This window comes from Camelus dromedarius, chromosome 24, assembly GCF_036321535.1.
Source record: "Camelus dromedarius isolate mCamDro1 chromosome 24, mCamDro1.pat, whole genome shotgun sequence".
In the NCBI taxonomy this organism is placed as follows: domain Eukaryota; kingdom Metazoa; phylum Chordata; class Mammalia; order Artiodactyla; family Camelidae; genus Camelus; species Camelus dromedarius.
Window position 1 is genome coordinate 31,171,840 of NC_087459.1, and position 26,187 is coordinate 31,198,026.

Consider the following 26,187-nt stretch of genomic DNA (forward strand, 5'->3'; position numbering starts at 1 on the left):
CATCACACACGTATACCTGTTATCCATCCCCCTGACTAGGGACACTCAGGTTGCGGCCAGCTTCTCCCTACGGCAAGCAGTGGCACAATGACCCTCTTGAGGGCCTGTGCAGAGTTCTCCAGGGTCCTCTCCCAGGAACAGAGCTTCTGGATTACAGATCTGTCTGCTTCGCTTCCCAGTAAGCACTGTGGGACAGCAGCTTCTCCAAAAAGGCTGCCACGACACTGACGTGCTCTCTTGTGTGGCCCTTTCATCTCCTTAAGCACTGAGTATGAGCCCCCTGATCCATGAAAATTTCCCCTGGAAATATGTTCAAATCAAAATGTGCCGCAGTGAAGTGGGGTGCTGGAGTCAGACAGCCACAGAAACCGCAGCCGACTGGTGTGAGCAGCTGTGATCTGAGTCATGAAATGACCTCCCAAAGGTCTCAGTGGGCAGTTTTGAAACTGTCCCTCTGCCTAAACAAAACTCAGCAAATGGGACTTCTAGATACTGATTAGCCAATGATCTGAAGGAGAAAGAGTTTTCTCTTTTTGTGCTCATTTATTTATCTACTTGTCAGCAAATATTTGTTTCATGCTACCTTGTTAGGTGCTTGACTAGGTACTGGATACACAGGAGTTGACAAAACAAATAGCTCAACACTGAAGGGGTTAAAAGACCACTGTGGCTTTTAGTAGAAAATACTTTGAAAAGGTCAGTAATAGATTAATTAGGTTATTGTAGGAGTTTAGGTGAAAGTTGATGGTAGCTTGGACTGGAGTTATGAGGGAGCAGGTAGAGAGAAATGGATGAATCCCAAATACATTCTGGAGGTAGACTCAACAGTAATTGTAAATGAAGTAGATGTTGAAGATGAGAAAGAGGGAGGTGTCAAGAATGACTCTCAGGTTTATGATATAAGCAGTTGGATAGATGGAGATGCCATTTACCAAAATGGTGACTTCCAGGAGAGAAACAAATTATGGAAGGAAGAGTAAGGGTTCTCTTTAGACTGTGTTAAGTTTGAGACATCCAAATGGAGGTGGCAGATAGGAAGTCAGATGAAATGGATCTGGAGCCCAGAAGAGTCTGTTTTAAAAATTTACACTAGACTGTAAATAGGTGATATTTAAAGCTGTAAAAATTGATAGATTACCCAGAAGTTAGTATACATACAATGAGAAGAATTAAGAGCTTGATGTAGAAACTGGAAGAACTCCAACTTTAGAGGCAAAGTAATGAAGGAACAGGTTAGACTGAGGGGAGGCCAGAGATGGACAAGACAACACAGCATGGTGCTGTGGAGGCCAACGTGAGGCTACTGTAGGTCAAGAAAGGTGTAGACCACTGGGTCCATTGGATTGAACAACACGGAGGTCACCAAAGACCTTACTGATAGCTGTGCTGCTGGAATGTAAGCATGCACATCATATTGAAATAGGTTGAGAAACTGGTACTTGTGTTTCTGGCAATACATGGGATTAATTATCCTGGAAAATCTTTCTATGTAAAGTACCTGGAAGTGCTGGCTGAAATATAACAATTCTCCATTTAGATGCATAGCTGAGTACACCTCAAAATAAAGTAATCCCTAGAGGTGAAAATAAACAAAACGAGGTACCTTGAAACCTTAGAATTTTAGCTGATTATGAAGTTATAATTGCCTTGGAGGCATTTACCAGTCTTTGTAACCAAGAAACATGTCTAATAGCTGTCTGAAAAAGAGACATAGGGTCTTGGCACCTTAAGAAGTAGGGAGTTGGAACTGAGACCCTCAAATATATTTGGAAACCGTAAGAAGTGACACATTGAATGAAAAGATAGAATAGGAAGAATCTGCTTCCTGGTAGAAAGGAAAGACAGAGTTCTCTTTCTCCACCTGGGCTCTGGGTGAGGAAAACTAAATACTCTCCCCTAGAATTGAAAACCACTCTTGTCTCTTGTGTTTGAGGTTCAGAATTTCACTACTTAGGTGATCTGGATAGTCCCTGGATAAGAAATTCTAGTGTACAAAATTTGATGTGTACAAGGATATCAGACAGAAAGAAAGTAAATCCTCTTTGGAAGGCCCTGCCAGAAATGAGCTCACAATCCAAAATTACAAAACAGGTGAAGTGGTGCCACTGGAAATGAGTCAGTGGAAACAAACTGTAGAATCAGATTCCCAAGAATTCAGGAATTGGAACCATTATTGCAGAATACTAAGTATGTTTAAAATGTTTAATGAAATAAAAGGTAGAAAACAGGAAAGAACAGAATGTCACCCCTAAGGGAAGGGAAGATTGGAAAAGAACAAGATAATGCTTTTAGTAATAAAAATGCAAGTTTGTGAATGGACTCTTCAGTGATGGCTTAACAGCTGACTAAATACAACTGAAGAGAGAATTAAAGAACCGAGATAGATCTGAAATTGCGCAGAAAGAAACGTGGGCTAAGAGATCGGGGAACAGAATGAGGTCTGTCACCTGCCCACGTGGAGAAGATCAAGAGGATAGAGGGGAACATATTACAAGGACGTGCCCGAGAGACTCTCCTGGAGGACGTGATATGAAAAGCACGAATCTTGCTATTCAGGAATCACCGTGTTTCCTGGGTAAGATCAACAGAAAGTTGACCCCTTGACGCCTAGCGGCGGAACTGCTGCAGGACACTGAGGACCGAGACGTTTTCAGCTGCCGAAGAGACAAGACGGCCGAGCAGCAGGCTGGCCCAGCTGCAGGCTTCCTGGCGGGAGCCGCAGGAGCCAGGAGTCAGCAGGGAGGACTTCCGCGCTGGAGGGGATGGGGCTGTGAGCTGGGGCTGGGGCCTCGCCCACCCACCACCCGGGTCCCGGGCCACGGGGACCACCACAGGAGCTGCGTCCCACCCTCAGACCTCCACCGTGAAGTCGATTTCCAAGGCACGGGCCCGAGGGCGAAGGCCACCGAAGATGCCACGGGAGAGGAAGTAGCCCTGAGGTATAGGGAATGGCGAGCAAGGAGACAGACGGTAGGTCAGGGTAAGCGTGTAAAACCGTGATAACCGGAGGCGCACCCCGGCCCGCCCCCACTGGCCCGGCGCCGTGGCGGAGCCCCGGAAACTACAGCCCCCAGGAGGCTCTGCGCGCGCGCATGCGCTCTAGCGTGCGTGGCTCGCGTGGCGCTCGGCGTGCGTGGCGCGCGGCGTGGCGTGCGTGGGCGTTCTAGAACGCCGCGGCGAGGGCCCGGGCGCCATGTTGGGGCCGAGGGGACGGCGGAGAGGCGCTTGAAGCGGCGGGAGCGGAGCGGGAGCGGGTCGGACCTGGGCTGGTAGGAGCCCCGCCCCTCCCGCCTCAGCGGATCATGACCCGGGCGGCGGCCGCGGAGGTCGCGGTGGCGGGGGACGTGGCGTGGCGGGGCCAGCGCTAGAGATGATGCCGTTTCCGGTGACAGCCCTGGGATCACAACAGACCCCGCCGCCGCCCAAGCACTATGGCATCTCCTCCCCCATCAGTTTAGCACCCCCCAGGGAGACTGACTGCATACTGACCCAGAAATTAATTGAAACCCTGAAGCCCTTTGGGGTTTTTGAAGAGGAAGAGGAACTGCAGCGCAGGATTTTAATTTTGGAGAAATTAAATAATCTGGTAAAGGAATGGATACGAGAAATCAGTGAAAGCAAGAGCCTTCCCCAAGCTATAATTGAAAATGTTGGAGGGAAGATCTTTACATTCGGTTCTTACAGGTTAGGAGTGCATACCAAAGGGGCCGATATCGACGCGCTGTGCGTTGCACCGAGACATGTTGATCGAAGCGACTTTTTCACCTCCTTCTATGATAAATTGAAACTACATGAAGAAGTGAAAGACTTAAGGGCTGTTGAGGAGGCATTTGTTCCAGTTATCAAACTGTGTTTTGATGGGATAGAGATTGATATTTTGTTTGCGAGATTAGCACTGCAGACTATTCCAGAAGATCTGGACCTAAGAGATGACAGTCTGCTTAAAAATTTAGATATTAGATGCATAAGAAGTCTTAACGGTTGCCGGGTAACTGATGAAATTTTACATCTAGTACCGAACATTGACAACTTCAGGTTAACTCTGAGGGCCATCAAGTTGTGGGCCAAATGCCACAATATCTATTCCAATATATTAGGTTTCCTAGGAGGTGTGTCCTGGGCTATGCTAGTAGCAAGAACTTGCCAGCTTTATCCAAATGCAATAGCGTCAACTCTTGTGCGTAAATTTTTCTTGGTGTTTTCTGAATGGGAATGGCCAAATCCAGTGCTACTGAAAGAGCCTGAAGAACGGAATCTTAATCTGCCTGTATGGGACCCAAGAGTAAATCCTAGTGACAGATACCATCTCATGCCTATAATCACACCAGCATACCCACAGCAGAACTCCACGTACAACGTGTCTGTTTCAACAAGGATGGTCATGATTGAGGAGTTCAAACAGGGACTTGCTATCACACATGAAATTTTGCTGAGTAAAGCAGAGTGGTCCAAACTTTTTGAAGCGCCAAGCTTCTTTCAAAAGTACAAGCATTATATTGTACTGCTAGCAAGTGCACCAACTGAAAAACAGCACCTAGAATGGGTGGGCTTGGTGGAATCAAAAATCCGAATCCTGGTCGGAAACTTGGAGAAGAATGAATTTATTACACTGGCACATGTGAATCCTCAGTCATTTCCAGCACCCAAAGAAAATCCTGACAAAGAAGAATTTCGTACAATGTGGGTGATTGGGTTAGTGTTAAAAAAGCCAGAAAACTCTGAAGTTCTCAGTATTGATCTCACTTACGATATCCAGTCTTTCACCGATACGGTGTATAGGCAAGCGATAAATAGTAAGATGTTTGAGATGGATATGAAAATTGCTGCAATGCATTTAAGAAGAAAGGAACTTCATCAGCTGCTACCTAATCATGTGCTTCAGAGAAAGAACACGCATCCGCCGGAAGGAGTCAGATTGGCAGCTTTGAATGACGGCAGCCTCGACTTGTCTGTACACGGTGAAAACAGCATGTCTGTGTCTTCACTTCCTGGCTCAGTGAAGACTGGCTCAACAACTGGCAGCACTCTGGGCAGAAGCAGCCCTGCCCCGGCTGTGATGGCAGCCTCTGTGGCCAACGTGCAGGTTACTGAAGTTTCCGTGCGACAGGCAGACCCCAGTGAAAGCCCCGGGGGTGCGTCCAGTGAAGGCACTTCTCAGACTGCCTCGCAGCCAGCGGTTCCTTCACCACCGAAGCCCATGGTCACCAGAGTTGTTTCTTCAGCCCGACTGGTAAATCATCCACCCAGGCCTTCAGGGAGCGCAGCAACAAACATAGCTAATCCTATAATAGGAGTCTAGAGGACGCTTGAGCGTCCAAAGAAGAAAGGACCAAGGACAGAAGGGGAACATTCTCGTCAAGACACAAATACAACTCAGTTAGAAACTGTTCAGACAGCAGCTTCTCTGTTGGCTTCACGGGAAACATCCAGTGCAGACCTTTCCAGTATCCCTGCTCTCCCTGCAAATCCTATTCCTGTTACCAAGAATTCAATAAAACAGATTGAACTGGTAAAAACAACTGCAAGGGTCCATAAACAGTTGTATCTGCCAACTCAGCCTGTCGTCTTCAAATGCTGAAGGAGGAGGATGAAGGGGACCAAACTAGACAGGACTCAGAGCAGGCTTGTTAGGCTTACTTGGTGACTTCCTTTATTGGGCTCATCTCAGTCAGACGTCCAGGTTGGTGTGTGATGCTAGGCGTAGTATTAATGTGTCAGGTTATTTGTGTGTCAGCCACGGCTGTGTTAACTGTTCTAAAGGACTACTGCCCTTTAAGAAGACAAAAAAAAAAAAAAAAAGAAAAACCTTCCGGCTATATTTGTCCCCATGACTGACATCTGGACTGGATTTATGTTGAATGCATTGTTGGGGAAAGTTTGCAATACAAACTGGTATCGAAATTCCTTATGCTGATGATGCACTTTATGTATATTTTTATTAGGAAGTAGAACTAATTTTAGATTTTTCAGCTTGATGAATTTGAGTTTTTTCCTGAAGAGTTTTTGTTGTTACTGACCTTCAAATTGGTTACCATTGTGCAGAAAAAGCATAAAGTATGTCCAGCTCAGTCCCTGTGAGGTAGCTGAACCCCTGTAAAATGAAATGTCAGCTCTTAAGGTATACTTTTGGCATTGAAACAGGAGTTATTAAGTGTTTGGGTTTGACGGGACATGATCAAGAAGGGATATGTTGGTTTTATCTGTGGAATTGTTTCGGAGTGCATACAGTCGGCTGTCAAGCAGCAGATACTGTCTTGAGCTGACAAAGCTCCACATTCTCTTGTCCTTAATCATTTGTCCTAAAACAAGAAGAGCTTTTTGTCTCCCCCCTGCCCCCGCCCCGCCGCCTTCTCTTTGCTTGTGTGCACAAGGTGTGCTTGTGTGTTGTTTCGTGAAAAGCTCAGAATGCTAGTATTTTCTTAACCATGATGTGAAGCCAACAATCCTGTGGCCACAGGACGCAAAACCTACATTTTGGTTCCATGGCTGTTAGCTTAGTAAAGCTTTACTAAAAGTAGTTCCTGTGAAGCATGTTACCATCTTGGATGGCCATTTGATCTCTGCCAGAGATTTGTATCCTCCACGGAATACCTGCTTATAGTAAAGTTAATTTCTAATTTAAGTGTGTAAGCAAAAAGGCATTTTCTCTAGAATTTTAAATCAGTTTTGTTTTTAAATGACTTACTGAAATTCATCAGTAAAATTGATATGTACAAACTTAAAAAAAATTTCTAGCAAGTACTTGACTTCTAGTCAGCATTCTGACTCTTGTTTTATCCTACGAAAGATTAGGAATACCTTTCTTTAAATGGGAAAAAAAAAAAGACTGCTCATAATTAAGCAGCAGAGCATTTGTGTTTAGAAACACGAGTGATGGCAGTTGTAGATGAATGGAAACTTCGTCTGTCTTAATCTGGACACAGCAAACTTGACAGGTCTTCCAATTAGCCTGGTTCCAGTTCCTCCCACTCCCCAGCGGTGTTCCTTTCTACCACACGTGCATTTTTCATGTTAGACTGCAAGTTCTTGAGCCCTTTCCCTATCCTTTTGAATAATTTTCCCAAAGCTGGAATCTAGTCTTTTTTCTTGTAGGCTGTGCAGTAAGTGAGACTTTGTGTCGCCGTTGCTCTCCAACGTCTGGTACACAGTGCTCCTGCTGCTGGCATCTGTGCCCATGCAGTCACCTAACCCTTGCACCACAATAAAATCGGGTGGAGTGTGTGCAGTCCCTGTGTATTTTGAGTAACTATTGTGTCATTGAAATTGCCAGGTGCAAATTTAGTCTTGTCATTTTGTTCAGACGTTGGGGAAAAATTAGTTTATTAAATGTTTCGTGTAACTGTACTTGTTTTGCCAAGCTGGAAAGTTGGAGCTTTTTAAATTCTAGTTTTCATTACCTGAATATCAGACTATTTTTTTCATATGGTGTGTGTAGTGTCTCATGACTGGAGTTTGCCTTGTTTTATAGTATCTGTATTCCTTGTATTTTTCAAGCACTATTTTGAAAACAGATGATGTATTTCTCCATTAAAAAACACAATAAAAATAAACAAGAAAGAAGCAAGCAGAGGGCTTTAAATCTGATGTTAACAGTTCAGATGTTCTTACGTTGTTTCAGGAGCTTTAAAGACACTGATGAACTTTTTTGACTTTTTTCAGATTCTAAAATTCATGTTATAATATTAGGAAAAAACATTAAAAGATTGTAACTTTATATCAATAATGGTAAAAATAGAGTTAAAAAAATCTTGATCCAAAAGAAGGCAGGAAAGAGGTTAGGGGAGGTGGCGGTTGGGGGGAGCCAGGCGGGAAGCAAAGAAAAAATAGCGTAGAAAGAAAATACAGTCTAAGATGGTAGAAATGAAACCAAATATATCTGTCACTGTGTATAATAAACGGACCAAACTTCCTGACTAAAAGCAGATTGTCAGGTTCCATGGAAAAACAGTCTAGCTGCGTGCTGTTTTATTTATGAGAGACACACCCAAAATGTAAGACATTAAAGAATGGAAAAAAGATAGGCTAACGAAAAGCTGCTATAGTAACAATGTCACCCAAACATTTCAAAGGAAAAATAATTACTAGGGACAGGAGGGACCGCTGCATTAACGAGAGAAGAAATAATGCACCAGGAAAAGGGAACAATTTGAAACGTTCTGCACCTAATAAAATAACCTCAACACAAAATAAAGCAGAGATGAACAGAAATTGCCTGAAGTGTCATTGTCATGGAAGATTTTTAAAGAACTCTTCATTAATCTCAAGCAGGCAAAAACACAGAAGGGAAAGTTTTGAACACAGCAGCAGTGGTTGGCGGACTTCTTCTCTGCAGGGCTGGATAGGAAGTATTTTCAGCTTTGTGAGGCTGTGTGGTGTCCCCCTCAGCTGCTGGACTCTGCCTCTGGGGGGTGGAAGCGGCCCTGGACAATATGTGAACGGGTCCCCCATCCCCTTACCCAGTGCCTGTCGTCCCTGATCTGTTGGATGTTTGTTATAGAACCTTCCTCTCGACAATTAGAAAATGCATGTTATTCTCAGTTAAGCACTGGGCACATACAAAAATTAACCTCATACTAGATCAGAAAGTAAGACAACATACTTCAAATGATCTGAGTCACAGAACGTGTTCTCTTGAGTATAGGTGGTTAGAAATGAATAACCAATGGCCTAGTGGACCACTTCCTGAAGAAGATGCAGAAAAGCTCAAACCATGAAGAGGCTGGTGAACTGAATATCTTAATTTTATCAAATAATGAACAGTGAAAAGAGAAAACAGGCTATAAGCAGGGAGAAGATTTCATAACACATAAAACCGACGAAGGATGTATTAAGGATGAAAAAAGAAAGTCTATTTGAAAAGATCAAACAACCCAATGAACTGGTGAAGAGGGGCTCAGGTGCTTCATGGAAGAGGAGCCAGGAACGGACGAGGTGTGGGAAGATGCTCAGCCACGTTAGTAGTGAGGAAGATAGGAATTAAGACCACAGAGCTATTTTTCACAAGAGTAAAGCCAAACAGTGCGGGGTCTGGCAGGCAGGCGGAGCGGTGGGGGTGCGGGTTCGGTCCCGGAGCCTGCAGGTGGTTCTGCGCCTCTGGGCCCCGGCTGGCCTGGAGGGTGGCCGCCGTGCCGCGGCCTGGGCCCCACCAGCTTACCCACAGGTCGCCGCCCGTGTGCGGTGCGGCCCTGGGGCTCTTCATCCGACCAGCGCCTTTGTCCCCCGAGGTGGCCAGAGGCTGGGCGCCACCTCTGCAGCCGTGTTTACCTGCAGCGGGCCAGGCGGTTGTCATCCTTTTCCACGTGCGCCACAGTGTCAGAAAGTCGGGAGGCAATTTCCCCGAGACTCTGTCCCACAGGTCCCCGGGAGACCAGAACAGGAGTGTTTGTAGCTGCATTTTGTCACAGCCTGAAGCTCGAAATAACCCACGTACCCGTAAAAGGGAGTGATGGTAGTGGGGTGTCCATGCAGTAAGCGAGCGACGCTGTGTGGTTAAATGAGAAGAAGCTGCCTGCATCAGCGTAGGTGCGACTCGTAGTGTTGGGGAAAAGGAAAATTGCAGAAAAATGCAGTGTGGCACAATCTATATGAAGTTAAAAAAAAAAAAAAAAGCAAAATAGGGCAATGTAACTTAGGGTTATAAAACTGTGTGGTCTATCTATCAATGAAGACCAAGGGTTGTGAAACGGTCCAGACTCCACTTCCCTTGGGTGGGGTGAGGGTGGGGAGAGGGGTCAGGTGCCTGCAAGAACACAGACTGTAGGTCAGTGATCCCTGTGATGGAGGAAATGGTGTGCATTTTATTGTTAGTCTAAGTCATAAATGCTTTCGTGTGTGAAATATTTTATAATCAAGAAACCAATACCAAAGTGATATTTCAAAAACCTCTTCAGCAGGTAGGAATTGCATTTGGCCAGACAGCAACGAGTGAGCCCAGAGCAGGCTGATTTTCTTCCTTGGTACAGAGGTGCTAAGTTCAGGGCTGATGGGCAGCGTTCCTGGTCCCCAGGGACCCGGGCTTCTACCACTGTCAGCCCCACCCTTGTCGTTCATGCCTTCCATCGTCAAGGTCGCCTCAAGGTGCAGGATGACTGTGGGGTCACTGCCATCAAATCTTTATTTAAGGCAGGAAGAAGGAAGGAAGAGGGGGAAGGGAGAAGGTGTCCCCGCAGACTATGTCCTCCTTCCATGGAGCTCTCCTGGAAGCCCCTGGAGGTCCTGGAAGATGACATCCCCTCCTCTTTTGCTGACTGGAACTTAGTCACAAGGCTGTGCCTACCTTCAGGGGAGCCCAGAAAATGTAGTTTGCATTTGAGGATGAACTGCCATTCTTCCTCACCATCCTGCTGTAGCTAAAAGGGAGAGGAGATGTTGAAAGACAAGAGCAGTGTCTTACACAGCATGCGTACACTTAGACGTTCAGACACTTCCAAAGGGGTCCGGCATCCAAAAAGGGGCTTTCATGTGGGTTAGAACTGGAGAGTAATGAAAACGCAGCTTGTGGGATGTGGCTACTGTGGTATTTAGGAGAGCAGGGAAGGTCGTAGCTTTAAGTGCTTCCACTAGAAAATGATAAAGGCTGGAAATTGATAAGCTACGTTAAAAAAGGGTATAATACATTCAGCGAGAGAAGGGAGGAAGTAACGTGGGGGAGAAAGTCGAGACAGAAAATGAACATGCAGTGGAGAATATCAACAAAGTGAAGGCTCTTTGAAAAGACTAGTAATGTAGTCACAACTGGAGAGACTGGCCAGGAAAGCACAAGGGGGCCACGTGAGCCGTCTTAGGGATTTCAAAAGGGACAGCGCTACAGACAGCAGAGAGGTTTTTCAAAAAAGGATCTTATAGATAGCTTTATGCCAGTACCTTTGAAAACTTAGATGAAGTGGACAACCTCCTAGAGAAAGATACCTCACCCAAACTCGCCGAAGAACAGAAAACCCGAATGGCCTTACAGCCTTGAGAGAAGTTGCGTGAGTGGTTTGAAAATGTCCCCCCTAGAACCACAGTAAAACCACAAAAACCAGAGGGCCCCGGAGGTTGTGCAGGCCAGTTCTTCCTGATGCTCAGTGGCAAGATCACTCCAATATGTTACGTTAGACTGTTCCAGAAAACAGAAGAAGAAGAAACATGCAACAGATACAGCCTTCATATCAAAACCAGGGAAGGGGGGCAGGTAAAGAAACGTTGTGAGCCAAATTCACTTCGGAGTGTGGGTATAAAAACCAAACCCAAACCGGAACCGTGTCTGAGAAACGTCATGGCCAAGCTTGATGCACCTCTGGGGTTCTAAGATGATTTACCTCTTGAAACACTGGCGCTGGCTGTTGGCCGCAGGCCTCGGGCTCTCTCCTCAGGGCGGACCGAGCGTCCTTACGAAGGGTGCCGGCCTGGCCGTGGCACACCGTCCGGGAGCAGGGCAGCAGCCGGTGTCTTTCCTGACCTAGCGTGGAAGTCACTCACCGCCACTTCCGAGGCATGCTGGTGGCTAAGCAGGCTCTGTTCGCCGTGGGGCAGGCCGCAGAAGGGTCTGAGAAGCGGGGGATCGCTGGGGCCCCCTGGAGTTGGACGTCCTGCCTGGCCAACAGGAAGGACGGGCCCGCAGGAACGCGCCGCAGTGGGCTTACCGCACAGCGGGGGGGGGGGGGGAACGGGCTCCCCGTGGCAAGTGCGCGTCATCCGCTGACACGCTGCCCGGTACAGAAGCAGGCTGGGCAAGGACATTTGTCGTCTGAGACCATTTCATTAGTTTTTAAAGAATTGCAAGCTGAAATATATTTTTCAGAGATACTAAATCTGTATGTATACACTATCTTAGCCATACCCAGTACATGATAAAAAATAAATTCATATGTAGAAGTATGCCCCAGATCAGCATAGCGGCTGTTCCTGGGCAGGAGGGGAAGTGCCCATCCGTGTCTAGGATGCTCTTTCTTCCGGCTGCAAGGGGCACGTTCATGCTCGGTATTTTGTTCCTTGAACCCTTTTGGACACCACGGTGTCTCCTAGTTACCCAGCAGGGCGAGTAGGGGAGGGGAGCAGGGAGCCTGTGCACAGACAGCTTGTCCCCAAAGCTGGGCTGATGGGGGGACTGCAGGAGGGGCCTGGGCTCAGGCGGGGCTGGGGATGCCTGCCCGCGGCGGGGCTGGCTGTCACCCTTTCCTGGTCGTACAGGTAATGTCTGCTCATCTTACAGAATTTGAGCCACACGTAAAAAATGTGGAGAAGAAGGGTCGCTGAAACCCCAGCTCGCGTTAGATCACCAGGAACCGTTTCGGGGAAACACAGGTGCGAACAGTTTCGCAAACAGCGGTAGAAGCTGATGCCTGAGCGACGTCCACTGGACCCAGAAGCGGTTCACGAGCTGCGGCCAGAGGGAATCACTTTTAACATTCTGGTGCTTTCACTCCTTTCTTAGGGCTGCATTTATTTTCTTACATAATTTAAATCAACCTTTGTACATACTTTTACATCCTTTTTCTTTTAGTGTTCTTACTTGCGCACCCTGCAAACATCGTATTTAACGACAGTGGATGGGTGTGTGCCCAGCCACATCCGTGTGGATTTTCAGAATGGTTCCCACTTCTCTCTGTTTACAAATAATGCTTGTATAAACGTCTCTGTACAGAAGTGTTTGAGCCCTTCGGGTGACCTCTGTAGGATAACAGCTGAGCAGTGGGATCCTCTGCGGAAAGCAGGGGCCGTTTTGGATATAGACGCATCCGTGTCTGATGTGATGTACGTGGCAGCATCCCAGAAGCCATCTTTAAATTTTGGGGGTGGATCCGTGCCAGTTTATATTCCCACCGGCTGTTTCCGAAAGGGCCCATCTTTCCTCGTCTTCGCTGTCTTACGAGTTCATCACTTAAAGGTCTTTGCTGATTCGGCAGGGAAGGCGCGCCTCACTGTTTTAGATTGCGTCTCCTTTGCTGTTTGTGAGTTGGAGCAGTGTTTAGGATGCCGGTGAGCCGTCTCTGCTTCTGTCCCCGCCTCTCCGCCATCCTCGTCTTCACTTGGAAATACTTCAAGCACGCGAGGAGTAGATATGTAAGGATGATAATGTGGTGTATGATCTGTGTGCCTGGGACCCAGCTTGAGAAGTAAGACGCTATGGATGGAGTGTGGGGTGTGTGGTCCCCTGGGACCTGGCTCTCCTCCTGGCACCTGGAGAGGAAGCCTGGGGAGCTGAGGGCGTCTGCATTTTGCCTGCACTTGAAGCCCTGGGCCGTAGCAAGAAGGCTGCTAGTTGGCAGCTCCCTGGGTGGGGGACAAGGAGATGTGTGTGGGGACAGTCCGGGCAGAAGAGGAGCTGTGGGAGGGCCGCAGACCCTGGGGACAGCGCGAGACTAGCTGGGAGGGAGACTCACCACCTCTGGCAGCATCGAATTTCAGAGCAGCTGGTGTAGGTGGGGTCCTTGTTGCTGGTGGGAACTCAGGAGCCACCTCAGCCTCTGGCCACTTCCAGGAGGCAGGATGGGCGTGTGGGGGTGAGGCTGTGGTCGGTGTGTAGCTGTGGAGGTGCCCGGGTGCAGGGAGGGCATCTGAGCCGCCCGCTTGGCTCAGTGAGTCGTCACCAGGTGGGCTGCTGACCTGTGCTGTGCCGGGGCCGCCCCCTCCCTTCCCGTCAGAGGGAACCGCCGTCCTGACTTTGGAGTGACTGTGCTCTCGGCTTTCTGTGTCGTGTTAGCGCCTATGTGCTCATCCTCCAGTGGTTTTGAGCTATGTGACTGGATTTGTATTTCCTTTGTGTCCTGCTGTCTCTCGTCATGCCCGGGAGACTCAGCCACGTGCTGCTTGGAGCTGTCTGGCCTCCCTTCGACCTCTTTGGGTGGCCCAGCACCGAGGAGTGCAGTGCCTCTGGTCTCTTGCACCTGGGCCTGGGGTCTGGCCGCCGGCAGCGAGGGGAGGCCGATGCCTGGGCGCTGAGTTTGCGTGTTTCTGCTTCACCTGAAGGGGCCACCCAGGTTTCTAGTTTGCAGCTCCGCCGGCGATGCCAAGCGCCTGGGCAGCTCTTCTGCGTAATTTTCTACTGTTTAGTCTTTTTCTTATTGATTTGTGAGAGTCCTGTATTCTAGATTCTAGTCCTTTTGTTTCTGTTTTTGTTTTTGTTTCAGATTCTAGGCTTTTATCAGTGATATGTGAGTTAGCTTTCTGAACTCTGTTTATAGTGGCTTTGTCAGTTCTCTTCTTTATGGTTAATGCTTTTGACTCTTTTGCTTTTGTCTTGCACAAGAAGTCCTCCCCTGCCTCCGAGGGCACGGAGACACGACCCCGCGTCCCTTCTGAGAGCTGTGTGGCTTTGCCTTTCCCATTAGGGTCTTTAAAGCTTGATTTTTAAAATGGAAGTAAAATTCATACAGCATAAAATTTTTAAGTGTATGATCCAGTGGCATTTAGTACATGACCATTTCATTTTGGTCTTTTACTCTGTCAACACGGTGTATTACAGTGATTGACTTTTTAATATAATTTTGAAAGTTGAAGTGTAGTTGATTTACAGTGTTAGTTCCAGGTGTACAGCAAAGCAATTCAGTTACACATATACATACATATGTATCTTTTTCTTTTCATATTCTTCTCTATTATATGTTATTACAAGAAATTGCATATAGTTCCCTGTGCTGCATAGTAAGTCCCTGTTGCTTATCTGTTTTATATATAATAATGTGTATTCTTAATCCCAAACTCCTAATTTATTCCTCCCCCACCCTTTCCTATTTGGTAACCATAGTTTGTTTTCTATGACCATGAGTCTGTTTTGGTTTGTAAATACAGTTTGTATCATTTTTTTAGATTCCACATGTAAGTGATGTCATATGAACAGAGATCAATTTTTGTGTATGAAATCAACCTTGCTTTCCTGGGGTAAACCCCACCTGGTCATGGTGTCTAATCCTTTTTCTATGTTTGCCCATATCTTGGAGATTTTACGTCTCTGCGTAAAGGATATTAGTCGGTAGTTTCCCTGTGACGTTGCTCTTTCTTTTCGTTGGCCTTCATGAATCTGTGCATCAGTTTCCCCAGCCAGTTTTTGAAAATTCTTAGCGCTCTCTTCTTCAGATTTTGCCTCTGCCCCCTTCTTGCTGCTCTGCCCTGCAGCCGTCCCCTCTCCCGCACCCAGTCCTCGTGCCTCTCAGCCCCTCACGTGTCCTCTCCCCTCTCCTTGGCTCTCTGCGCTGCGCCCCGGAAGCTGCCTTCTCACTCACATCTCAGTTCACAGACTCTCCTGCCGTGTCTGATTGCTGCACTGAAGCTGTAGTTTCCGTTCCTGTCTTTCTTCATTTTAGAAGTTCCAGCTGGTTGTTTTTCAAATCTGGTGTTATTGTTTATAATTTCCTGTTCTCTGCAGATATTCAAGGTGTGTTTTATCTCTAAACAGCCTAAGCGTCATTCTGAAGTTTGTGTATGATAATCTTCACGTCGGTGTCCCCTCTTACGAGGAAACTTTCCATCAATGTGCAGGTACAGACAGGAGAGTGCCCGCGTTGTGAGTGTGCAGCTCAGGGAACCTTCAGGAAGTGCGTGCACCTGCGTCAGGAGAGTGGGCGCATCACCAGGGCACCGGCTGCCGCCTCCTGCCCTCCTGCTCATCAGCCCCTGACCCAGCTTCCCCGACATCTAAAGCCATAGTTTAGTTTTGGCTCTAATTAAATTTCCTGGATACGGAATCATATGTACCTTTTCGTGGCTGGCCTTTTTTTGGGTAATTCTTGCTTCTAGAAGAGCCTGTGCATTACCGTTGCCATGCAGGAGTCCACCATGTGAATGGACCAGGTTGGTTTGGGCGTCCTGTTGTTTGGTCGGCACTTGGGTTGATCCCAGCTTGGGTCCGTTAGGAGTCCTGCTGCTGTGGACGCGTTCCTCTGCAGGTCCCGTGACGCTGCGTGCATCCCTGCTGAGTGCGCGCGGGGTGGAGGTGGCGGGCCTGGCGTGCCTGTGTTCTGAGGTAGGAGGTGCCTCCAAACGATTGTCTCTAAGCTGCTTGGCACTGGCCACCCCACCGTGTGTAGGGGCTCTGACCGCCCCACGTCCTCTCTCACCGGGTGCGTCTGTCTTTCTCCCTCTGCCTTCTTTAACTTCTGTCAAAAGTGTTGTGTAGTTTCAGCGGAGTGATCTTGCACATCTTCTGGTAGATTTAGTCCTTAGCTGCTTTGTGTTTCTTGACACTATTATAACTGGTATCATTTTTTATACCCTTTTTTCTCTTTGTTTCTACTATTTAAAACCACTGTTGAATTTTCATACTCACCGTATCTCGCTCCCTTGCTAAATTCACTTGTTAATTCTGATAGTTCATCTGTAGATTCTTTTGCATTTACTATGTACACAGTCACATTGTCTGCAAGGTAATTAGGAATGTGTTTCTTTGAAATTCTTCTACCTTTCACGTGTTTTTCTTCCCTTATTGTACTAGCTGGGGCCTCCAGCACAGGGCCTCCACAGCAGGCCTCCTTGTGTCCCTAACGGGAGCTGGGGGTACGATAGACCTTTTTTTTTTTTTTTTTAAGAATTTTATTTGTCAGTGGTGGGATTGACCATAAGAAGGCAGGTAACATTGCCATCTCACTGCAGGCCCTTTGCAGGGTTTATTGTGAGGATAAAATGGAGTTAAGTGTGCAGTGCCCCGGACGAGGCCGGCCGCGGAGTGGTTAGTGCTCGCCGTCCTCAGGTGGGTTTTCAAATACAGGAAACTTCAAGGTAACATTGAGGGTTGCTTGACTGACTTAGAGCTTCATCCCACAGCTTTTGCTAACCCAGAAAAGGCATTCCAGTTTAAAAAGCCCTCTTTAAGGCAGATCTGACCTCTGAATTTCACAGTGACTACTGCAGAGCAACCCCAGCTGTTATTAGGGACGTCTGTGTCCTCCATGTTAGCAAAACATCCCAAGGCAGGAACATCTGTCCCCTCATCGCCGATCAGAACCACATCTCTGAGACCTCCTCCAGCCCTGGTGTGGGTGTGAGCAACAGAAACTCTCCCAAGTTGTATACATGGTTGCAAACCCTCAGATTCCTGGGAGAGAAGCGCAAACAGCATTGGAGCTAGAAGCTGCAGGTTGAATCTGTTGTCCTGAACTTGCTGACGTTCAGGAAAAGAGCGGTGTTTTTCTTTCCAGTGCTGTTCTGGAACTAGCGTAGAGCTGGTGCCGAGAGCCCTGATGGCAGCTGCCAGCTGCTTTCAGTGTTAATTTTGCCGCCCTAGTACCCAGAGCCCTGGCCTCTGTGCGCACCTGCTCCTTGCGGAGGGGGGAGGGTTGTGTGTAGACCGTGTGGCCGGGGGGTTGCCCCCCGCCTCTTCCTCCCCAGCCCGGGCGGCTGCCTCTGCTCAGGGGATAAGGAACACGGATCCCTGCCCTGCAGAGGCGAGAGCTGGCGGGTGTCAGTCCAGTGGGGGCCACGGGTGAGGGAGCCAGAGCCCCTGCCGGGAAAGGGGAGCTCAGCCCCTTCCTGGAAACGTGGCCGTTGTGAGCGGACACTGTTCCTGTCTCACAGTTACACCTTCTGCAGGTGAGGGCCCTCCTGGGTCCCATGTCAGAGACACATGGTCCAGGAGTGGCAGGGCAGACCCTGAACCTCCCATCAGGGCCTGTGACTTAACATGATTCCTTTAAGGGGAGCAAGGGTTGTTTCAGAGTATCTCCTGGTTGTATTATTCTCTTAAATTGTGGGAAAGTAGTCATTGTGCCTCTGGGTCTGGAGCCCAGTACTGGGCAGCAGGGTGGTCCCGTGTGTGTCCTGCAGTGGGGTCAGGGCACAGAAGCCTCTCCTCTTATTCCTCTGCTGGGCGTGTTTCTGCTCTTTGACCAGAGAGCAGACGCAGGCGCACCTCTGAGACCCCGTGGCAGAGCGAGGACCTCGGTAAAGAGCGGCACACCGACTTCCCAGGTCCCCGTGCAGGGAAGTGGCGTTCCCACTGCGCCGTAGCCTGGCAGGGTGCAAGGGCATCGGGTCTAGGGGAACGACTTTAAAAATACCTTATTGTAAAAAATGCCAAAGCAATTACAATAGTGACATCAAAGATCGCTGATCACAGGTCATCGTTACAAATATAAAAATGATGAAAGGGTCTGAAGTATTCCGAGAGTCACCGCAGTGTGACACAGAGACTCCAAGTGAGCAGATGCTGTTGGGAACGGTGCCGATGGACCTGCTCGCCGCAGGGGTGCCACAGAACTTCGATTTGTAAAACGCAGCATCTGTGAAGTGCGGTAAAACGAGGCGTGCCTCGTGCAGCGGGCAGGCGGGAGCCTCACTGCTGCCACGCTCCCGGGAGCTGACAGACATTCACCTGCAGAAGAGAATCAGACATTGAAAACGCAGATAAGGATGGTAGGTTCTCAACTGGGTGTGCTTTCTGAGGCTCCGTGGGTTTCTGATTCCCCCCTGCGGGATTTCTCTAGACAGTCAGGGCTTTGGGGGAGGGAGACGGCCCGAGCAGCCACGCCTCTCCTGACTGCTGAGTTCCTGGGAGCTTTTACAAAATACAGATTCTCGGGTGTCCCTCAGACTCGGAGAACCAGGTGAACCTCTGACCTCGCTGACCCCAGTCACCTGGTAGCAGGACAGTGTCCAGTGACGGGCCGGTCCAGCCCAGCTCACGGTGGAAGTGTGGTGGAGAGATGGACGTGTCCTGGCCTCCCAGCCCCGGAGCGCGTCCCCTGCACCCAGGGGCAAGGTTGGGCGCTTTCCTTTAAGATGAAGAACTTTCCATGGGAGATCGCTGCTGCCCACTCACTGTTGTTCCATGAGCGCCGCTTCTCCGGGGGACAGTGGCTTTTCTGCGATGTGTCTGTCAAAGAATTTCCTTCGAGCTGGTGGTAGCGAGGCTGCTGGGGTGACGTTGTTCTTGGCACTAGCTCCACTGTAACTAATGCCCCAGATCCCGTGCACAGACCCTGGACTCAGCACCCCAGACTCACACCCCACAGGCCACCGTCCCCCACTGTCCACCCTCCATCCAAGCTCAGTGGATCTTGTGATGCGAAACTGAAGTAAGACCAGACGTTGGCGGCGGTGGCGGGGGTGGGAGGGGCGGCATCCTGGTAAGCCCTCTGGAAGCCACGTCCCTCCTCGGAGCTGCTCACTGGGACCAGGGTGGCCTCCGGCAGCCTCATCGGGGCCCCCCCGCCAGGTCCCCTGGCCTGCCCCCCAGGCAGCCGGAAAGCTGTGCACGTGTGGGAGGCCTGCGAAAATTTATGATTTTCACTTTAAGTTAAAAAAAAATAAATTATAGAGAATGTAACTGGGTACCTACCTTCCAGAGTTGACATAAAAATTTTTAATCACATTTGCATTTTTAAAAATAAAGTGAGTAAAACATCACACAAAGTTACATATGAAGTACGTTCTGTTACGTGCAGGGTGTGACACTGCACAGGTCCTGTAGCTCCAGTGCACTGTGTAACGCACCCCCCGGCTCAGTCCCTCCCCACTGTGTGGTGGCCATTGGCCATTTCTTGAATTGACTATGTACCTTTTGTATATTTTTAAAAATAGCTTTATGTCACGTTTGCAAACCATGAGTCGTGTGCAGTGGGGTTTCATGTGCTGTTTTAGGCACATAAACAGAGGTCTCATTCCCTAGGGCTACTCCCCACCTGCCTCCCCACCCAGGGCCCCAGGTCACGCTGGGCCCTGTTCCCCTGCCGCGTGTCCCTCCTGTGTGTGAACGGTCCCCGCGGAGGGTCTCGTGTGGTTCAGTGGATGTCCCCGCACAGGTGTCCACACACGTGTGACGGTTCTCCTGGCTGTGCCGCCAGCGGGGTGTGCACGGATCGAGTCTGCTGGGCGCTGTGGGTTGCTCTGTGCACTGTGGGTTGCTCTGCATGCTTGCTGGCTGTGCTGTTGTTGGCGGCCCATGGCCGTGGCCATGAGCTGCTGCCACCTCCCTCCTGGCAGCCCCAGCCCGCCTCCATGGAGGGGCCTGGGGTGCTGGACCGGGTGGCGCTATTTCTAACTCCAGGGCAGAGCTGAGCACAGGTTGGGGAGAACGGCTGCTGTGGACGGGGTGGGGCCGTCTGCGAGCGAGTGCAGGACCCCAGCTGGAGGAGTTGGGTCCAGTTTGCTGCGAGCCTGTGCCCACACCTGTCTGCTGCAGTCCCAGGGGACGCTGGCCCTGGCCGCTCGGGCCTCGTCCAGGGCCTCTGGGGGCCCCTGGGAGCCTACGAGGAGAGGGTCTGGGTCCTGGAAGGGGCGTCCTCTCTTGCGGCTCCATCCTAGGTGGAGGGAAAGCTTGGGGCAAGAACATTGCTTCGGACTGGTTTTTAAAGTACTCTTGGAGGCATGGCCCCATGGTTGTGCAGTGGTGAGACCGTGCGTGGGGCGGGGCAGGCCCGCCTGGCTTCTGCCCGCCCCGCCCCCACCCCCACCTCTTCCTCCATGCCTGGCCCCTGCCCCACCTGCTCCCCTTCCCCTGCAGTCCCCTCCCCCGGCCCCTTCCCCCAGCCCCCGTCTGCTCCCTGCCTGGCAGTCGCTGGCGGGCCCTGCAGCAGCGGGCAGACAGCTCGCACTGCGTCTGGGCGGCTCTCCTCCCGCAGCCCCGGCCCCCGCGGGCTGCAGAGGAGCAGGCTTTCTTCTGGAAGGCAGGTCGGCCAGCTCCCGGTAAGGCAGCACCCTCCGCCCACCTCGCTTCCTCCAGCTTGGTCTGGTTCTGTTTGGGATGGCTATAGGAAGGGCCGCTGCCGAAGGAGGCTGTGTGAGGGGACCGGCAGAGGCTCAGAAGGGAAGCCCTGGGGTCAGCAGGGGGCGGGGGGGCGGGGGAGAACGGTGTGGTGATGGAGACGGGTGCCCGTGACTTCCAGGGGCTTCTCAGCTTTCATGCACTGTTAGTTTAAAAGAGCGTGTCCTCGATGTGTAGAAGGAGGCTTTATGAGTTGTGTTTGTGTGTGCACACGCTCTGACCTGGCCGGTTTGGAGGCAGCCCAGACAGAGCAGCCGTGTTCTGGGTGGAGACCAGCCAGCTCAGTGGGCTGGGATGACGTGGGGAGTTGACTGCTTCCTCCGTGTAAACTGGGGGGACGATGAATGGTTCTCGTCTCATCTAATTAGAGCATACGTGCATGCACTGCCAGGACAGGATGGGCTGATGGTCAGGGTTTTGGAGTGATGCCCACGGTGCCCCCAGCACGCTGACCCGGCGGAGTAGATTCTGCAGTGGGCTTGGTGTCTGGGGGGGAGGCTGTGGTGCTGGCTGGTCAGAGGCAGGGGGCGGGGGTGCAGCTAGGGCACCCCATCTGGCTCCTGTAGGGCACCAGGGGACGCAGACGGCTGGGGTTCCTGGCCTTCAGGGGAGTTCTGGAGGTGCCCAAGCCTTTCGAGGGTGTGATCAGGGGGCAGAGTGCTGTGGCCTCCTCCAGGCCTGCTTGGTAGAGCGGTGACCAGTGCTGGAGCAGCTCCATGAGATCTGAGTTGAGCAGGGCCTGGAGGTGGGCCTGGGGCGGGCTCCGTTTACCCTGCGCTGCTTGTTTCAGGGATAAACGCCCAGGCCCGGAGGCTGCAGCGGAGCCGCGCCAAGGGGACCCCAGCCCCAGCCTCAGGGGGTACTCAGAGCCCCCCTCTACCCCGGCTGCGCCGCACGGTCAGCGAGACCAGCCTGAGCTCAGCCACCACCCTGCTGGACGCCGCCCGGGGCCCCGAGGAGCCTGGCCAGGACACCATGCGCTGCTCCCTCTACGAGTCGCCCCACCTGCTCCTTCTGCAGGGCTACAGCCAGCAGCACGTGAGCCCAGCTCCCGCCTCGGCCGGCTCCTCAGATGGAAGGCCCAGTCAGCAGGGGGGCTGGGGGGCTGCGGCTGCTCTGGTGACAGTGGGCTGAGGGGACCACCACGTTGGGCCCGTCCTAGACTCTAGAGAAGGGTGGGGGCCTCCCCAGACTCTGCTTCCAGAGCATTCTCTCCGTGCAGACAGCAGGGCCCTGTGCAGGGGTCCCCTGGCTCCTTGCTGACCGATCCCAGTGCGGGTCTCACCCAGCACCAGGCTCCTTCCAGCCTCCCCTTTCCTGCCTGACCTTGGGGGAGTCTGCAGCCTCCCCGGAGGGTGGCAGGTGCCTGGGCGATGGCGCACGCAGGCTGGGGTTCGGGCCTGGCATACCCTCGGGGCCCCTAGGGCAGCTTTCTCTGAGGAGGCCCTCTTCCTACTCCAGCGAGCATGCCCCTTGTGGAGACGTCTTGGCCTGAGGGGTCTTGCCCTTGGCGCTGACATGTCACCACCCCACTTCCTGCTCCATCTTACACACATACCCTTTGTGATGTAGGGAGGCTCTGCTGCTCAGGTCCTGAGCAGGGGGTCGTCACAGTCACCTGGGTGGGTTTGGCTGGGTCTGCAAACTGGCACCTGTGTCCAGGTCCACCCTGGTCTGGCCACTCACGTCTCAAAACTGGAGTTACCCTGGGTGTATGGTGTGCCAGCGAGGCTGCCCTTGGAACTTCCCCTGGGGATGGGTGGGCGCCCAGTGGGAGGGCTGAGAGCGAGCAGCAGGTTGGGTGGGCGGCCCAGGGAGGCTTAGGTGCCAGGGACCACTGACGGCAGCGCCAAGTGGTGTCCTGCCCCTGAGGCCTGGTGTCTGCATTTCAGGACAGCCTGGTGTACGTGCTGAACCGGGAGCGGCACACGGTGGGCCAGAGGACCCCCTCCAGCAAGCCCAGCATCAACCTCGCGGCCCCCGACATCCTGCCCCTGCACTGCACCATCCGCCGGCGCCAGCCCTCGGGCGGGGAGCAGGCCGGGCCGCGGCTGGTCTTGGAGCCCATCCCTGGGGCGCCTGTGTCGGTCAACTTCTCGGAGGTGGGGGGCTGCGCCGTGGCGCTGCGCCACGGGGACCTGCTCTCCCTGGGCCTCTACTACCTGCTGCTGTTCAAGGACCCGGCGCAGGCCCAGCCCCTGCCCGCCCAGGCCCTGGCCCGCCTCCGGGCTGTGCCGCAGAGCTGCCGGATGTGCGGCACCGTGCTCCGGGCCCGGGGCGCCTCGGCCTCCGAGCGGGCCGCCCTCCCCCGGCCGCGGCCGCTGCACCTGGAGTTCGAGCCCGACATGGAGGACACGCTGCTGCAGCGGATCATGACGCTGGTCGAGCCGGGCGGCGATGACCACAAGCTGACCCCTGCCTTCCTCCTCTGCCTCTGTGTCCAGCACTCGGCCACCCGCCTTGAGCCGGGCTCGTTCGGGCAGCTCCTGCTTAAGATAGCCAAGACGATCCGCGAGACGGTCTGGGTCAGTGGCGGGGCCTGGGCGGCTTGCTGTCTGGGTGCCTCAGCCGTGGGGGGGGGGCAGGCGGGGGCTGTGGCTCCTGGGGTGGACGTGGCGAGCTCCACCTCTGACCCAGACCAGCCTTCCTGCCTGTCTGTACTTCCCTGCCCGCCCGGCGGTCAGGGGGCAGGACCACCGAGGGAGCCCGGGGTCTTGGCTGTGGCCCGTCACCCTGTGGGGTCGGCCATGGCTTCGCAAGCTCTGGTCCCATGTCCCTCCCCTTGGCCTGGCCCAGCCCTGCCAGCCCCCAGGTGGCCTGGGTGCCCCCCGCTTCCTCCCCCTGCTAACACTCCCCTGCAGATCCCTTGTCAGGGGTGATGGGGCCAGATCTTGTCGACGCTGTGGACTGAAATATCCCCCAGAACGGTCTCTGGACCGCAGCATCTTGCAGGTCCAGGCAGAATTCCTTGCTGTGGGGCCACCTGTGTGCTGTGGGGTCTTGGGCAGCATCCCTGGCCTCCCCTACTGCGTGTGGGTGGCACCCCTCCCCCCGCACTCCAGGCACTACCACGCAGCCCCTGGGTGCGGGAGCACCAGGTGGGCCTCGTGCCTGGGCGCAGACAGCCTGTCCGCAGGCCCAGAGCCAGCGCTGCAGCCCCGCACGTTCAGCCCCCCACCCTCTCCTGCCTCTCCATGGGCCGGACTCCCTGGGACCTAAAAGATGGCTGGTAGTCACACACAGTCCTTCGGAGAGACCCCCTTAGTCTTGGTCATGACGGCTGAGGGAGAGCAGGTCCCTGAGGCGCAGTGCCGCGCCGCGGCCCCCCACCTCCGAGACGTGAGGAAGGGGAAGCCCTGGGCTGTGCGGACACCGGCGCGGCCCCTCAGATTGAAACCTGCACTTAAAATGCCTTCAGCTTTTTAGAAGTGAACCGTTGAGGGCGGCCACGCCCAGAGGCCGGTACAAGCAGCCTGTGTGCGTCGCTTGCATCCGAGCCGCGTGCCCGGGGCCCCGCGTGGCACTGGGCGTGTGTGGTCACTTCCCCTCCCTGCAGCTGTGTGCGGGGGTAGCCGCACTCTGCAGGGTGGATGCCTGACTGCGTCTGGGTGGGTGGTGACCTAGTGGCCTGAGGCTTAGACACTCTGAATTCCACACGAATCACTGTCCTTTCCTGAGCCTGCTCTGTGCAGACCCTCACTGGTAAATCGGATGCTGTTTGATTTAATCCTCACAACAACCCTGACAACGTCGGTGGCGTGTCCCGCGTCTCAGCGGAGAATGCCGTGGCAGTGGAGTGTCAGTGACTCCTGGGGGGAGAGCCGCGTCCCGCCGGAGCACTCGGTTTCCCTGCTGTGCACTGGGGTCACCGCCACCCTCTGTGCAAGCGTGGAAACTGAGGCTCGGTGAGGGGGACCACCCTATCCAGGTCTCGAGCCTGGGTTGCCCCCTGTGGTACTGAGAAGCCTCGAGGCTGGTCTGTCGGAGCCCCTGAGGTTCACTTGTCTGTGTGTTTCCAAGGCGTCAGCAGCCTTCTCTCCACTCCATGCTTGGGTTTCTCATCCACTCCTGACCAACGTGCGCATCTTAGGAGACCGGTGAGAGGGTCACAAGTAGGGCTACACTTAGCCAGATAACTTGTTGCTGAAGCAAGAAGGATTTCTTAATTAAAGGGGGCAGAAAATGTTGGCTTGACCTGAGGCCCTATTGGGACATTTGAACATGTTCATAAACATTCAAGCACACGTGGGCTGCCCATTGTTACTGCGCGTGTGAAGCTTAGCCACAAGGGTGTTGCTGGAATCCTCATTCCGATACTCGTTTGACCTGTCTTTACCCTTCCTAAAATGGCCAGTGCTTATGTAAGAGAGACGGCCGTGAAGCACTGCTCTCGCAGGAAATGCGTGGGCACATTCAGTGAAGGAAATCACATCAAACTGAAAAACACTCTTCCCCGGGTGGCTGAGAGCGAGTGGCGCAGGACGGGATGCCTGGAACGGGGCTGCTGTGCTTTTGCGCAGATGGGCAGCCTCTGTCCGTGCTGCTCTCACCGAACACATCCCGCGGCATCCTGTTTTTCTCATGTTTGCTTTTTTTCCCCCTTCGTGATTGTAGGAGAAAACCAAAGAGCTGGCAGAGAAGCAGGCGCACCTGTAAGTATCCGTCACTCACCGCCCCCCCAGGCAGCTGGTTCCCCGAGGAGCTGAGAGCCAGGGCCCCCGCAGCTCTGGGGTCGGCCTCCTGCTTCTGTCAGACTGTCCTTCCTTCCCCGGAGGGCTGTTTCCACTTCCTTCATCACCACCCGGGGGGCTCTGTGCTGGGGGAGTTTCTTCAGCATCTGTAAGACTGTGGGCAAGACCCTCTCGGAAGCCTTCCCCTCCTTCACTTGCCATCGTTACTCTGTTAACGCGAACCGGCCTCTTTAGGGAGACGTACAACTCCTGGTTTTGCTGTCAGGCAGTACATTTCTGCTCCCCAGTGTCTGTTTCACAGAAAGCACTATTTCTTCTCTTATGCCCCAAAGGTGGGACTTGGGGAGCCATTTGGCATTAACAATAAAGTTGAGCGTATCCTGTGAGCAGCCAGCCTGCCCTTGAGCGGACACCATGGAGAACTGCCTTCACACGGAGGCTGGAGATGCGTTTGTGCGGCTCGTTTGTAAGCACAGGAGGTGGTTGCAGCCCGCCGCCCCATGGCAGCGGCCACTGTGTCCGCACCGTGGACTTTTAGTGACGGCGAAAGGCCCACCAGCCTTGTGCCGCGTCTGCGCCGGAGCCTAAAAGCATCACCCAGATGCCGCGGGAAAGCAGCCCCAGGAAGTCCGTCATGTGTGTGCGCACTGCAGGGGCCACACCGCCTGTCCCATTTTAGGGCCATGCACCTGTGGTGACAGCCCAAGAGGAGCCAGGCTGCACGCGGTCACTGTCGTGGGCTCAGGGCTGGCAGGGCCTTCAGTCGTGCCGCCGCATCTGTTGGGGTTTGCTTCATTCCTGGTTATGTGAGCTGGCATG

At 52.5% G+C, this 26,187-nt stretch overlaps 2 protein-coding genes across 3 annotated transcripts in view; both read left to right on the forward strand.

Annotated features, from left to right (window-relative positions):
- RADIL (Rap associating with DIL domain) overlaps positions 1–26,187 on the forward strand; it is a 78,083-nt gene that overhangs the window by 35,635 nt on the left and 16,261 nt on the right. For both annotated transcript variants that reach the window (XM_064478726.1, XM_064478727.1), the window contains 3 exons: positions 21,468–21,715; positions 22,570–23,202; positions 25,292–25,329. In XM_064478726.1, the coding sequence (XP_064334796.1) occupies positions 21,468–21,715; positions 22,570–23,202; positions 25,292–25,329 (919 nt within the window). The remainder of the gene's footprint in view (positions 1–21,467; positions 21,716–22,569; positions 23,203–25,291; positions 25,330–26,187) is intronic.
- PAPOLB (poly(A) polymerase beta) lies at positions 3,193–7,558 on the forward strand. Its single transcript, XM_010997920.3, has one exon. The coding sequence runs from the start codon at positions 3,371–3,373 to the stop codon at positions 5,297–5,299; it is 1,929 nt and encodes a 642-aa protein (XP_010996222.2). The 5' UTR covers positions 3,193–3,370; the 3' UTR covers positions 5,300–7,558.

What these genes read in the sequence shown, in the direction of transcription:
- PAPOLB (XM_010997920.3), top strand. Translation starts at nt 3,371, where the DNA reads ATGATGCCGTTTCCGGTGACAGCCCTGGGATCACAACAGACCCCGCCG.